Source organism: Danio aesculapii, chromosome 9, assembly GCF_903798145.1.
Source record: "Danio aesculapii chromosome 9, fDanAes4.1, whole genome shotgun sequence".
Lineage (NCBI taxonomy): Eukaryota > Metazoa > Chordata > Actinopteri > Cypriniformes > Danionidae > Danio > Danio aesculapii.
The window spans coordinates 54,736,567-54,751,618 of NC_079443.1; the positions used below are offsets into that span (position 1 = coordinate 54,736,567).

At 37.3% G+C, this 15,052-nt stretch overlaps 1 protein-coding gene across 3 annotated transcripts in view; it reads right to left on the reverse strand.

Moving 5' to 3' along the window:
- Nucleotides 1–1,395: 1,395 nt before the first annotated feature.
- Nucleotides 1,396–15,052, reverse strand: part of si:ch211-39i22.1 (fibrous sheath CABYR-binding protein) — a 46,104-nt gene continuing 32,447 nt past the window's right edge. For all 3 annotated transcript variants that reach the window (XM_056466011.1, XM_056466010.1, XM_056466009.1), the window contains exons 10-14: nucleotides 12,170–12,202; nucleotides 11,537–11,569; nucleotides 7,382–7,498; nucleotides 5,252–5,302; nucleotides 1,396–2,834 (exon numbers count right to left, since the gene is read on the reverse strand). In XM_056466011.1, coding sequence (XP_056321986.1) covers nucleotides 2,803–2,834; nucleotides 5,252–5,302; nucleotides 7,382–7,498; nucleotides 11,537–11,569; nucleotides 12,170–12,202 — 266 coding nt within the window. In that variant the 3' untranslated portion in view covers nucleotides 1,396–2,802. The remainder of the gene's footprint in view (nucleotides 2,835–5,251; nucleotides 5,303–7,381; nucleotides 7,499–11,536; nucleotides 11,570–12,169; nucleotides 12,203–15,052) is intronic.

Genomic DNA, 15,052 nt, shown 5'->3' on the forward strand with positions numbered 1-15,052 from the left:
ATATACTCTTCACTATTATAGTATATAACACTGTTATAATAAAATATAGATAATAAGCTAAATATATTGCGCGTTTATTCTGCGTTGTACGGCAGAGGAAAACAAAGACCCATTCACAGTTTGTGTGCTGGCAAAACTTCCTTCTGAGCTGTGCAAACATTTATTAAAACTGTGAAATAACTTTTATTTAAATTACACTCCTATAAGTGTTGTTCTCAACCGTTTAATATTATAATATGCATTAAATCATATATTTCCTTGCTTTAGAACTGGATATGGTATCTAATATGATTTTTTAAAAATCTATAATTATTAAAAATGCTATTATTAGATCTAATTACATTTAAAATAAATTTGATTTAGAGAAACTAAATGTTTTTAAGTCTTCTGAAGTTTAAAAACTGTTGTTGTGTTTGCTAAAAGTATTTAAAATGTCCAAAACAATGTCATTTTATGCACAAAAAACTCTAAATGACATTTTGCATTTATATATGAACATAAACTGTATGAAAAATAGAACATTTGTGTTTTTATGCAAAAACAAAAAGCTATAAATGACATCTTGTTTTTTTTCATATAGTTTATGTTCGTATATAAATGCAAAATGTCATTTAAATGTCATTTGTAATTAAATCTTTTTGTTTTTGCATGAAAAAATGCTTATTTCATACAGTTTATACTAATATTTTCAAAAACAAAATACAAATGTTTTATACACTCACCGGCCACTTTATTAGGTACACCTGTCCAACTGCTTGTTAACGCAAATTTCCAATCAGCCAATCACATGGCTGCACCTCAATGCATTTAGGCATGTAGACATGGTCAAGATGATCTGCTGCAAGTCAAAGCGAGCATCAGAATGGGGAAGAAAGGGGATTTAAGTGACTTTGAACATGGCATGGTTGTTGCTGCCAACTGTTGGTGGAAACGGAGGCTACAATTCGCAAAGGCTGGACAATAGAAGATTGGAGAAACGTTGCCTGGTCTGATGAGTCTCCATTTCTGCTGCCACATTCGGATGGTCGGCTCAGAATTTGGCCTCAACAACATGAAAGCATGGATCCATCCTGCCTTGTATCAGCGGTTCAGGCTGGTGGTGTAATGGTGTGGGGGAGATTTTCTTGGCACAAAGTGTCACAGAAAGTGGCCGGTGAGTGTATATTTAACTTCAGAGTTGAGAAATCAATATTCAATCACAGAAAATAAAAACATTTGTCATTTTATTTGAAATTTGAAAGAAATGTTTTCATAGCTCAATAGAATAAACACATTTAACATTTAAAACACCCAAAATTACAGAGAATTTTTCAGTTTATTTCCTAAATCTATAGATGGATTGTTTAATTTCATGTATGCTTTGAAACTGTGAGCAAGTAAATGCATACATCGTCATTTAAATTTAACCAACCCTTTATTCAAACGTAACATATTTACATAATTAAAAAAACAGGAAAAACTCCTATGAATGTGATTACCTCAGACTCAATCGTTTCCATGTTGTGAAATCTGCTTTATGAATGATGAACAATTTGACATTGATTAATGATACAGCAAGAAGATTACACTTTCTTAAAGCAATGAAATTAAATGCCTCTCCCGAAAGGATTACTGTCTAATTACACACACTGTAAAACAATATCCGTAAATTAGCCGTTTTCCATATTTTGTGATTCATGTTTTTATTTTCCCCTGTGTATTTCTGCTTTTGCATTGCATTATGGGGTCTCGATCTTTCTTCACAACAACTTTCAACCTTGAAAAGTGTGAAAAAGTGATTTATGAACAATTCTAATTGTGTAAAGTGATATATTTTCTGGGTTGGAGTTACAAAAACCTTGTAATAAACATTTCCTGTTATTTTACAGGCTTATTTCTCTAGATATTATTTCTTGTATTATTTCAAACCACTAAAATGTCAACAAAAGTCACTTTGTTAAACTGTAGAGTTAAATATTCAACATTAAAAGTGGACAGAGCAGAGATCAACATCCCATAATGCAATTCACAACCACAAATAAACACAAAATTTGCAAACTGTCCACTAACGGATATTTTTCACAGTGCACACACACTTGTATACACAGTTTACAGGGACTCTTCATAGGCGTAATGCATTTTATACAGTAAAAATCACATATTATGTGGCCCTAACCCTAAAACTAGCACAATTTGAATGTAAAAAATCCTGTAAAGTATGATTTTTAACAGTTTTGAATTGTAAGGAAACACGACATGTCCCCATAAAGCACTGCAATAGAGTACAACTATGTCATACCCGTGTCATTATAAACATTAGTGTCCTTGTAAACCACATAAACAAGTAAGTACACATGCACACCGAGAGAGACACAGGTGCTTGTATATATGCTTTACAGGGACTCTTTTATACAGGAAAGGAATTGCTTAATATATGGCCCTAACCTTTACAAAAAAAACAGACAAATGTTGAATGTCGAAAACCCTGTATAGACGTCCTCATAAAGCACTGCAATAGAGTACAACTATGTCATACCCATGTCATTATACACATTAGTGTCCTCGCAAACCACATAAACAAGTACGAACACACACACATTGCATCCCAATCAAACAAAGTGAAATTACATTCAGAAAAATCAAGAACAGTCCTACAGTCTGTGGAGAACTGATGTCGAAGCAGAAAGTGTGTGTGTGCGTGTGTGTGTGCGTGTGCGTGTGTGTGTACGTGTGCATGTGTGTGTGCGTGTATCTTCGTCTTCATCTTGATCCTCCACAGATCAATGTAAATCAGTTCACAGTATCTTCAGCTCAGCGCTCCGGTTATGAAGAGGAGTCCAGTAGAGTACTTAAAACTGCAGATAATCACACACAAACCAGACATTGTTCAGAATAATAATACAAATATTCATTCATTCATTTACTCATCAATTTTCTTGTCAGCTTAGTCCCTTTATTAAACTGGGGTTGCCACAGTGGTATGGACTGCTAACTTATCCAGCATATGTTTTACGCAGCAAATGCCCTTCCAGTTGCAACCCGTCACTGGGAAACATCCATACACACTCATTCACACACATACACTATGGACAATTTAGCTCACCCAATTAACCTACAGCGCATGTTTGGACTGTGGGGGAAACCGGAGGAAACCCACGCCAACACAGGGAGAACATGCAAACTCCACACAGAAACACCAGCTGACCCAGCCAAGGCTCGAACCAGCGACCTTCTTGCTGTGAGGCGATTGTTCAACCCACTGCGCCACTGTGACACCAACAGATATGGTACTATGGTGATACTATGGTGTTGCTGAGGATTTATTCATAGGTTGTTATTAGAGGATCATGGTTAGGGTGATGCTAGGTGTTTTTCTTTTTTTTGGGGGGGGGGGGGGGGGGGTGTTCTTGGTGGTTACTAGGGTGTTGCTAGGTAGTTGCCAAGGGATTGCAAGGCTGTTGATAGTTGATTTTTAAGGATTTAGGGTGGTTGCTAGGTATTTGTTTGGGTTTCTTGATCGTTACTATGGTTTCGCTAAGGGTTTTTCCATACACTGACAGGTCGTTATCAGAGGATTGTGATTAGGTTGTTGCTAGTTAGTTGATGGGTTTTGTGTGGTTGCTAAGGTGTTGCTAGTTTGTTTTTAAAGGTTTGGGGTAGTTGTTAGGTACTTGTTGGGGCGGTACTATGGTGTTGCTAGGTAGTTGCCATGGGGTTTCAGGTGGTTACTAGGATGTTGCCAAGGATTTGTTCATAGGTTGTTATATGAGGATCATGGTTAGGGTGATGCTAGGTATTTGTTGGGGGGGGGGGGGTGGTTACTAGGGTGTTGCTAGGTAGTTGCCAAGTGGTTGCAAGGCTGTTGCTAGTTAATTTCTAAGGATTTGGGGTAGTTGCTAGGTATTTGTTGGTGTTTCTTGGTGGTTACTATGGTTTAGCTAAGGGTTTCTCGACACACTGACAGGTTGTTATCAGAGGATTGTGATTAGGTTGTTGCTAGTTAGTTGTTGGGTTTTGTGTGGTTGCTAGGGTGTTGCTAGTTAGTTATTGGGGTTTAAGGTAGTTGTTAGATACTTGGAGCAGTACTATGGTGTTGCTAGGTAGTTGCCAAGGGGTTTTAGGTGGTTACAAGGCTGTTGCTAGGTAGTTGCCAAGGGGTTTTAGGTGGTTACAAGGGTGTTGCTAGGTAGTTGCCAAGGGGTTCAGGTGGTTACTAGGGTGTTGCTAAGGGTGTCTCTACAGACTGATAGATTGTTATTAGATGATTATGGTTAGGGTGTTGCTGATTAGATGTTGGTCTTTGCGTAGTTGCGTATTTTAGAAAGGTTCTTTGGTTGCTAGGGTGTTACTAGCTATTTTTTTTAATTTAGGGTAGATGTTAGGTGGTACAGAGTGGTTGCTAGGTAATTGTTGTGATTTTTCTAGAGTGTTGCAAGGTGGTTATTTGTTATACCCCAAATACTGATAAGTTGTTCTTAGGGGATTGTGGGTAGAGTGTTGCTAGTTAGTTGTTAGAGGGCTCTGAGTGGTTGTTAGGGTGTTGCTATGTAGTTGTTAAGGGATTTTTAGATGGTAACCAGAGTGTTACTAAGAGGTCTTTCTGCTTCCCAAACATTACCAGGTAATTAAGATGGTTCTGAGCAGTTGCTTGGCTGTTGCTAGTTAGTTATTAAGAGGTTTGGGGTAGTTGCTAGGGTGTTTCTAGGTAGTTGTTAGGGTGTTCTGGGTGGTTGCAAGCTTGTTGTTAAGTGGTTTTTAATGGTAACTATGTTGCCAGGGGGTTCTTTTTGCTTCCCAAACAATAACAGGCAGTTCTAAAGGGTTTCTGGTGATTGCTAGGGTGTTGCTAATTTAGTTGTAGGAAGGTGCTCTATGTGGTTGCTAGGATACCAAAATGTTTATGATCTGGCATTGCTAGCTAGTAAGTTGTTAGAGGAAGTTGGGTTGTTGATAGTGTTGTTAGGTAGCTGTTAGGGGCTCTAGGTGGTGGCTAATGCTTTGATAGGTAGCCTGGGACTTCTTTGTGGCTCCTAGGATAGGATATTATTGATGGTTGCTATGTGTGGGGTGTTTTAGGAAGTGTTTGTCATCCATTTTATGAGTTGTTTTTATTCTGCATGTAGTTTCATGGTTAGGTGTATCCATTGACTTGAGTTTGATGTTTGCCCCTGCAGGGGGAAGATCCACCAGCTGCAAAGCACTAGTTTATGCCGCTATCCAATGGCATATTAATATAATAATATTGAGTGAGAATAATCCATGAACGACTCACCCTGTGGGTCACTCTGTGTGCCGTTCTCTTGTTTGGCACTCTCTAGATCACCTGAGGAGAAAGCACATGTTCTCATTAACACACTGACTGGCTTACACTAATTATGAGACAGATGTTTGTTTGAATGAATTAAACTGTAAAGACTGAAAACATGCTGCGATGCAATTAACTATGGCACAGCTCAAATGCATCAGAATGAATGAGTTTTTGATTACTCTACATGTGAACTGTGTGGTTTTTGTGTGCTACTAGCAGCATCAAACATAGCTAACTGTAAAGATGATGATTTCATTCAGAACGCCAGCATATGTGCTTTACTGCCTGTTTTTGAAAAGTAGTATCTGAAAGCATAACACATGAGCATATATGGTATTGTTATCCCCCCACAGGTTTTCTTAACAAACTCAACACCATTGTCTGACACCAATTAGACAACCTGAGGTGTGTTTCCCAAACAACAACGTAACTTGCGGCTGAACTACAATAGTATGATGCATCATTCATTCATTAATCTGGGGTCACCACAGCAGAATGAACCGCCAACTTATCCAGCATATGCTTTACACAGTGGATGCCCTTCCAGCTGCAACCCATCACTGGGAAACACCCATACACTCTCATTCACACACATACACATTGAAGCCAATTTATTTGATCAATTCCCCTATAGCGCATGTGTTTAAACTGTGGGGGAAACCAGAGCAGGAAACCCACGCCAACATGGGGAGAACATGCAAACTCCACACAGAAACACCAACTGACCCAGCCTAGGCTCGAACCAGCGACCCTCTTGCTGTGATGAGACACCTACCTACCGCCCCAGCCCATGATGCATTATATAAATATACCATGTAGTATCAAGTGTTTCCCAAGTTATGACTTGTGTGAATAATAAACAATTGACTTGTTCGTTTGCCTTGGTCAATCCTTTTTCCCTCCACACTGAAAATAAATTGACAAACCTAAAACCAATCACAATAATATTTAGCCTAATCTCCTATACAAATCTGATATATTACAATGACATGCAAAAAGGTATTTTAATTTATCAGCTGTCTATAAAATTACTTAATTAACTTGATTAGCTTAATTAGATTTTTACATGAGTGGGAAACAAACAGCTCTCTCTATTATGGGAGGATGTATTGTCATTTGTGATCATGCATTTGTGATATATATATATATATATATATAAGAGATAATAATGACACTTCTATGCTTCACACTAAATGAAGAATTAAGTATTTTTGCGAAATAAAATACTCAAATGAACGACACATAAGTTGCATATAAGCAAACGCATCGAGTCTTCCGCATTGTTCACACCGTGGGACTGAAATCTGCAACTTTCCTCATGTTTGCATTGACTTGTATGCAGTTTACTCGTGCAAATACATAATCCTCTGTTTAATGTGAACCCAGTATAAAATTGTCATTATCGCCCCCTGTTGGTTCAGCGTGCTTTAACATGCATCACAAACATGTGTTTTTTTCATGTGGACGGAATTTTTTTACAGTCAAAAGTGAGGAAACACTATACACACTTTATAAAAAGGCCCATATCCATGTGGACCGGGCCTAAGCATACCTGCCAATACTCCCGATGTTTCTCCCGGAAGTCTCCAGAATTTCAGACCCCTCGCCCGCCACCCTCCCGTTTTGTTAATTCTCCCGGAAAACTCCCTTAATTTCACTCCCCACCAAACCCAATCCCTCCACTCCCCCCACCCAGTCAGCTTTTTGGTACAGTCTATAACACCCCCGGATCGCCAACTTTGGTATAATATCCGATCGCAGCAGCTGCCTAAAACCCGGTGCATATACAGTTACTTAGCTGTGTTATTCAGACACCTCACCCCTGACACCTAGACATCTCCCGCCACTCATCACAACCCCCCCCCCCCCATCCCCCTTCTCCCAGATTTTCAGAGACAAATGTTGGCAGGTATGAGCCTAAGTAGGATCTGAAGGAGTGGTTCAGGGTTGCAGCTGAACTCTGCAGCAAGGTGGATCCTCCAGGAACAGGGTTGTGCGCTCCTGATTTACACACCTCACATGTATAAACAATCTGTTTACAATTATGACTGTATTTGACTGATTCTCATCTGAATGTCTTCTAGATGCACACACCTCTCTGGGCCTTGAAGCAGAGTTTCTTCTTCTGGTAGGTGAAGTATCCGGTTATGGCTCCAACAGCTGCTACTGCGATCCCGCAGACCACACCGACAACTGTCCCAGATCCGCTGTCTGAACACAACAACACAACACAGCAGGTCAGTCACATCTGGCTGCTCCAGTGAGCTGGGGCGTTGCTAGAGTGTTGCTATGTAGGTAATCATGATGAGATTCTTTGTGGTTCATAGAATGTTAAGTAGCTGTTCTTGAGTTTTAGAGGGTTACTAAGGCCTTCTGGGTTGCTAGGGTGTTGCTATGCAAGTAGTTGTTGGAGTGTTCTGGGAGGTTGCTAGGATGTTGCTATGAAGGTAGTAATTAGGGATTCTGGGTGGTTGCTAGGGTGTTGCTATGTAGGTAGTAATTGGGGATTCTGGGTGGTTGCTAGGGTGTTGCTATGTAGGTAGTGGTTGGGGATTGTAGGTGGTTGCTAGGGTGTTGCTATGTAGGAAATGGTTGGGGATTCTGGGTGGGTTGCTAGGGTGTTGATATGTAGGTACTTATTGGGGGATTCTAGATGGTTGCTAAGGTGTTGCTATGTAGGTAGTGGTTGGGGATTCTGGATGGTTGCTAGGGTATTGCATTATAGGTACTTATTGGGAGATTCTGGGTGGTTGCTAGGGTGTTGCTATGTAGGTAGTGGTTGGGGATTTTGTGTGGTTGCTAGAGTGTTGCTATGTAGGTAGTTGTGGGGGATCTGGGGGATTGCTAAGGTTTTTATTGTGTAGGTAGTCGTTTTTAGGTTATGGCTAGCGTGTTGTCATGTAAGTAGTGGTTGTGGGATTTTAGGAGGTTGCTAGAGAGTTTCTATGTTGGTTGTTGTTGGGGGTTCTGGAAGGTTGCTAAGATATTTAGGGTATTTAGGTAGGGTATTTCTAGGGTATGTTGAGTTTTTGACAAATTCCAAAGTATTTTCCCGAAATATGTGTCAAAATAAGATTTGTCAGCAAAAATCATTGCATTTTGCTGAAACACAGAGAAAGTTGTGGCCAAATGAAGATTCAAAACCCCCCCAGAGTGGATGAAAATGACCCAACAGCACACAAGGATTAAATTTGTACAAATTATGAAGTTAACTTAATTGATTTGTGTTATGATAACATGAAGGAATTGTGTAGAACCCTGCATTTATTACAACTCAGAAACACAGACTCCTCTTCTACTGTGGGTGCAGCAGTGCAGTAGTCCAGCAGAGGGCAGCATCACTGCACAGACATATTCAGGCGAGTCAACATTTGAAGAAGATCAAAAAAGTGTTTAATATTGTCCTAAAAATAAATGTAGTTGAATAATTTTAGGACAACTTTGATAAATGTTTTGATCCACTTTAAATGTTGACTACTGTATACAGATGAAGACAGAATTATTTGCCCTCCTGTTTAATTTTAATTCTTTAAAAAATGTGGTTTAGCAGAGAGCTGATTATTTCAACACATTTCTAATCATAATAGTTTAATAACTCATCTCTAATAACTGATCTCTTTTCTCATTGTTATGATGACAGTAAATAATATTAGACTAGATATTCTTCAAGACACTAGTATTCAGCTTAAAGTCACATTTAAAGGTTAATTAGGGTAAAGTTAGGGTAATTAGGCAAGTCATTGTATAACAGTGGTTTATTCTGGAGACAATCCAAAACTAATATTGCTGAAAGGGGGCTAATAATATTGACCTTATAATAGGTTTAAAACATTTAAAAACTGCTTTAATTCTAGCCGAAATAAAACAAATAAGACTTTCACCAGAAGAAAAAATATTAGAGGAAATACTGTGAGAAATTCCTGAATCTGGTAAACATTTGGGAAATATTTGAGAAAGAAAGAAAAAAATCACACTCTAAAATAAGCAGGTACTTGCTTAAAGTGAATAAACCCATTGTACCTTGCAACTGTGAAGTTAACTTGACTTAATTTTTATAAATATGCCCATTATTCATTTACTTTAAGGCTACACCTGGTAAATAAGGGACCAAGCCGAAGGAGAGTGAGTGACTGAGATGTTTTAAATATAGGCAATATCACACTCGTAGCAGTGCGATAAGGCTGTATATCGGTACTGGTGGAAGGCGTGCGTTAATGTCCCACCAGTGCCGATAAACATCCAAATTGCAGTACTCACTATTTTAAGTAAAGGCAACTAATCGTTTTAGAAATAACAGGTTTACAGCACAGGGGGGATGAATAGTTTTACCCTCAACTGTATATGTGAGTGTATACGGACAATGTAGCATGCTCCGGTAAATTATATTTATGATATAAATCTCACAATTATGACATAGCAATGATAATAACAGAGAAAATATGAGTCAATTATGAGGAGTTGAATTATGAAATAAAACTAAATGATCTCATCCTTTTGTCAGAACACATTTAGTGATAATGCAGTGTCATTATGATGATTTATTGCGTCTATTTTGACTTTGTTTTCAGACACGTTTGTAATCTCCTTTTTATTAGACTTCATCATTTAGAGATTTGATCTGATAACTCAGTTTTTGAGCGTCATCATTTTGCCTGATAAGATAAGATTTAGCCTGATAATGTTTATTATCATGTCAGGAAGGATGTGCTTCTGCTCCAGTGATGATCTCAGAGCGGCTTATCAATAGTCTGAGGTTCAGCACACACACATGCACATCCACACACTCATAAACACACTCATACACACATACTCACACACTCGCACACACATATATAATATGACATTAGTTAGAGGGTTTTGAATAAAGAAAATGAAACAAATTGAATCAACTTAAATAGTCCTAGTGTGTGTGTGGGGGGGGGGGGGGGGGGGGGGGGGATGTGGCTGAAAGGGCATCAGCTCTGTAAAACATATGCCAGAGTAGATGATGGTTTATTCTGCTGTGGCAACCCCTGGTAAATAAGGGATCAAGCCGAAGGAGAGTGAGTGAGTGAGTGACTGAGATGTTTTATATATAGGCAATATCACACTCGTAGCAGTGCGATAAGGCTGTATATTGGCACTGGTGGAAGGTGTGCATTAATGTCCCACCAGTGCCGATAAACAGTCATATTCACACTGCTACGAGTGTGATATTGCATTTATACAACAGTTCAACGGCATAATCGTGTATATAAAAAAGAAAGTCAAACACAGAGAGTCTAAAAACCCTTTTGTAAGAGGAACTACTTTCTTCCGCCATTCATTCACATCTGCAGCTGACGTCAGGCCAGCAGAAACCATTACTAACTCAACAACGTCACTGTAGAGCTAGTGTATGAATGATTCTCTAGCGTAATGTCTAAACTGATGACAAAACAGCTGATTTTGCTCACATTTTAAGATTATAAGGCTGAACAGCATGAAATGCCTTCAGTCTACAGAGATCTCCCAGTATTTCTCTGTTGCAATCAGGATATCACAATAATTAACCCTGAAAAAAAGCCAAAGCAGAGCAAACACTAGCAGATTACTCTGGTATAAATACAGCACTACAGCATACAAAAAAAGAGATCGACTTTAAGTGTCACTTATCTGTTCTATAATGATTTGATCAGCTGTAGTTAGAAATTATGCTGAGTTTTTCTCCCTAAGCACTTATTATGTGGTCTCTGTCACCATCTTGTGGCGGAGCGTCAGCCGTCTTTGCTCTGCTCAGTATAACAGGCTGATGGATGCCGATGGGCTGAATCTCCGAAATCATAATTATTTAAAATAGGCACTGTCCTTATAAATAAACTGCACAGTTACAATCTAAACAACTACAATCTCACCTAAAAAGCCTCAAAAGTACATGATGTCCAACAGCTGCAATATTTGTCAAACTGTAGTGAGTTTATTGATCTGCTGTCAGTGGGCGGAGTAATACACAAGGGTGAAGAGGATATTCAAGAACCAGAAAGAACTCTAGTATAAACATAGTTATGTGTATAGCTTTTTCTTTTGCTGATGTTAGCGTTTGTTAATTAGTTATTAAGTTATTATTATTCTGCTGTTTAAGTCATCACTCTGTTCAGTTCTGGTATTAATGGACTGTTCATATTTTTGCCTAAAGCACAGTAAAAGTGAAGGATCATGCATGCAAACTCTTTCACAAACACTTAAAAATAACACATAAAACAAATAAAAAAACATAATGAATGCTGATACCGTTTGAGCCAGAAACCGCTCCGGCGCTGCGGGCTGTAACAACACACAGAGAAAATGACTTAATTAATTACTCCAAGCATGCTACGACAAGCTCTGTACAGTAATATCAGGATCTACTTCACAGACCTGGAAAACATTCAGGAGTCTTTAAATCTTCATTTAATGTCTTCATTGTTTCTTTATTTTATTTTTAAATAATAATAATATTAATAATAATAATAATAATAATAATAATAATTATTATTATTATTATTATTATTATTATTATTATTATTATTATTAATGTGTGTCAGTCTACTAAACTCAAAATTCATAATTTGATCATTTTTTCAATCATTTCTGTTTAAATAAATTCTCGTTATGATCATCAACTAATTACATTTTTCATCATCATCATTTTGGCTATTTGCATATTTTTTACATGCTTTGATGTTTTCTTTTAAAACATTGAATCAACTTACTCTAACTTTTTTCAACTAAAATTGTAATATTCCCAGCTTAATTTATCACAGTAATCTGGAAAAATATCTCTTTAGGTTTAACAAATATTGTTTATTGTTATTCTTCACTTTTCAGAGTGTATCGACTCTAAACCTTCATTAATATTAGTGTGTTTATTAATATGTGCTTTACCTTTCTCTTGACCTGCGCTGTGCTGAACAGCATCTGTAAACAAACAAACAAACAAACAAATGCATAAACACAATAAAACTTTACAATAAATAAACAAACACAGAAACAAGCAAACAAAACACACAAACACAAATAAATAAACAAATGTACAAACAAAAAAACTAACACACACACACACGCACACACGCACACAAACAAAAAACAAACACAAATAAATAAACAAATGTACAAACAAAAAAACTAACACACACACACAAACAAAAACAAACAAACACAAACACAAATAAATAAACAAATGTACAAACAAAAAACTAACACACGCAAACAAAAAACTTACAAACAAACACAATTACAAACAAACATATGCAAACAAAAACACACACACATGAACAACAAACAAACAAAAAACAAACACACACACAAATAAATAAACAAATGTACAAACAAAAAACTAACACACACAAACAAAAAACTTACAAACAAACACACAAACAAACATGTACAAACAAACACACTTACAAACACACACAAACAAAAAACAAACACACACAAACAAACAAACAAACGCACAAGCAAATAAACAAACAAACAATTAAACAAGCAAGCAATCAAACAAACGTTGACACAAATAAAAAACAAACACACATACAAACATACAAACACAAACAAGCAAATAAACAATCAAACACACACACACACACACACACACACACACATCTCTGCAATATTGACTCAGATGCAGATTTCTGTACAGTTGTGTGTTTGTAAAGATCAGCAGTTGTGTTTCAGTGTAATTGATAAATAACACACACACACACACGAGTGAAAACTGGAAGTTCTGCTTCTACTTTCTGAATCATGAATCATCTTTATATGACAGATTCACTCCACAAACAATAATTCAACTGTGTGATCATACGCACAGACACACACACACATTATATACGCACACACACTGTACACATACTACACTCACACTATATACACACACACATACTATATAAATAAGTATAAACACATACACACACTATACAGGCATACACACATTATACACATACTATAAATCATACACACACACACACACACACACACATACACATGCATTATATACGCACACACACTGTACACATACTACACACACTATAGACACACACGTACTATATGCATAAGTATATACAAATACACACACTATACAGACATACACACATTATACACATACTATACATCACACACACACACACACACACACACACACACACACACACACACACACACACACACACACATATATATATATATATATATATATATATATATATATATATATATATATATATATATATATATATATATATATATATATATACTCATGTTCACACATACAAACACTAAAAATATATACACACTCTCCCACTATATAAATACACACAATATATACATGTACACACACTATACACATAATACACACACTATACACACACACTTAATAAATACATACACTATAAACACACACACACACACTATACACACACACTTACTAAACACATATACTACACACACACACACACACACACTATACAGGCATACACATGTTATACACATACTATAAACACACACACACACACAAACACACATAAATATATATATATATGTATATGCACACACAAACACACACAAACACACACACTGACATGTTCACACACACACTCACACACACTAAAAATATATACACGCTCACCCACTATACACACACACACACACACACACACACACACACACACACTCAGACCTACTATACATATACACATACTCACAGTATACACACTATATTCACACTCACACGCATTATATACACTCACACTTTTATCTCTCTCGCTCACCCACACATACACACACACACACACACACGCACACACACACTCCAGTTCAGTCATGCAATAATATGAGCACTCAACTGTTCAGTAACCGTCAAGACATGCAGTTCTGTTTGTGTGTGCGTGTGTGTGTGTGTGTGTGTGTGTGTGTGTGTGTGTGTGTGTGTGTGTGTGTGTGTGTGTGTGTGTGTGTGGGATGCATCAAATATGCATATCTCTGGTATTTACGAGCATGCATGAGTTCTGATGAGTGTTTAATGATCAGTTTCACAGCACAACACCCGTCAGACGTGTGGAATAATTTAGATTCTTTCCCACATTAAACAAACCTCTTCTGAAGAGCAAACTGCAGACGATTGAGCAGAAACACAGATGTACAGCGCTGTAGTCAACACACTGCAAGATGGCGTTTATGTCTGTGGTGTAAAGCTGTATTTTCAGCATCATTACTGCAGGCCTCAGAGTCTCATGATGCTTCAGTTTAATATGAGGATAGTTATAAAGCAGCTCATATGGTGTTATAAAGTGTGCTGAGTCTCCTACAACAGCTTTGAGTGCATCTAAGCCAGGGGTGCTCAAACTTTCTCTTATGAAGGGCCCAAAACCAGACTTGATTGAGGGCTGTGGGCTGAAGTTAAATAACCAAACCGCATTACATTCATTTTGCTCATTTGTCTGCGTATTATTTAAAAACAACAGTTGCTTTAAAACATTAAATGATGATGCAGTATAATTTTAATGTTTTATAATCAACTTATAATAGTCAAAACATACACAATCATATTTATAACACAACAGAGCTCAATACTGAAAACACTAGTCGAGCTGCTGTCGAGTCGAGCCTTGATTTGTTCTCTGGTGTCTTGTGCACTGTCCTCTATCTGTCAAGTGACAGTATTTACATTTTAAAAGTTTGGTTCATATGAAACATTTCATTTCGGTTGGATTTGTTTGTAGCTCCTCAATTGAACAAAGAAACAAATGGGAATACAATTCAGTGCTTAAAGTC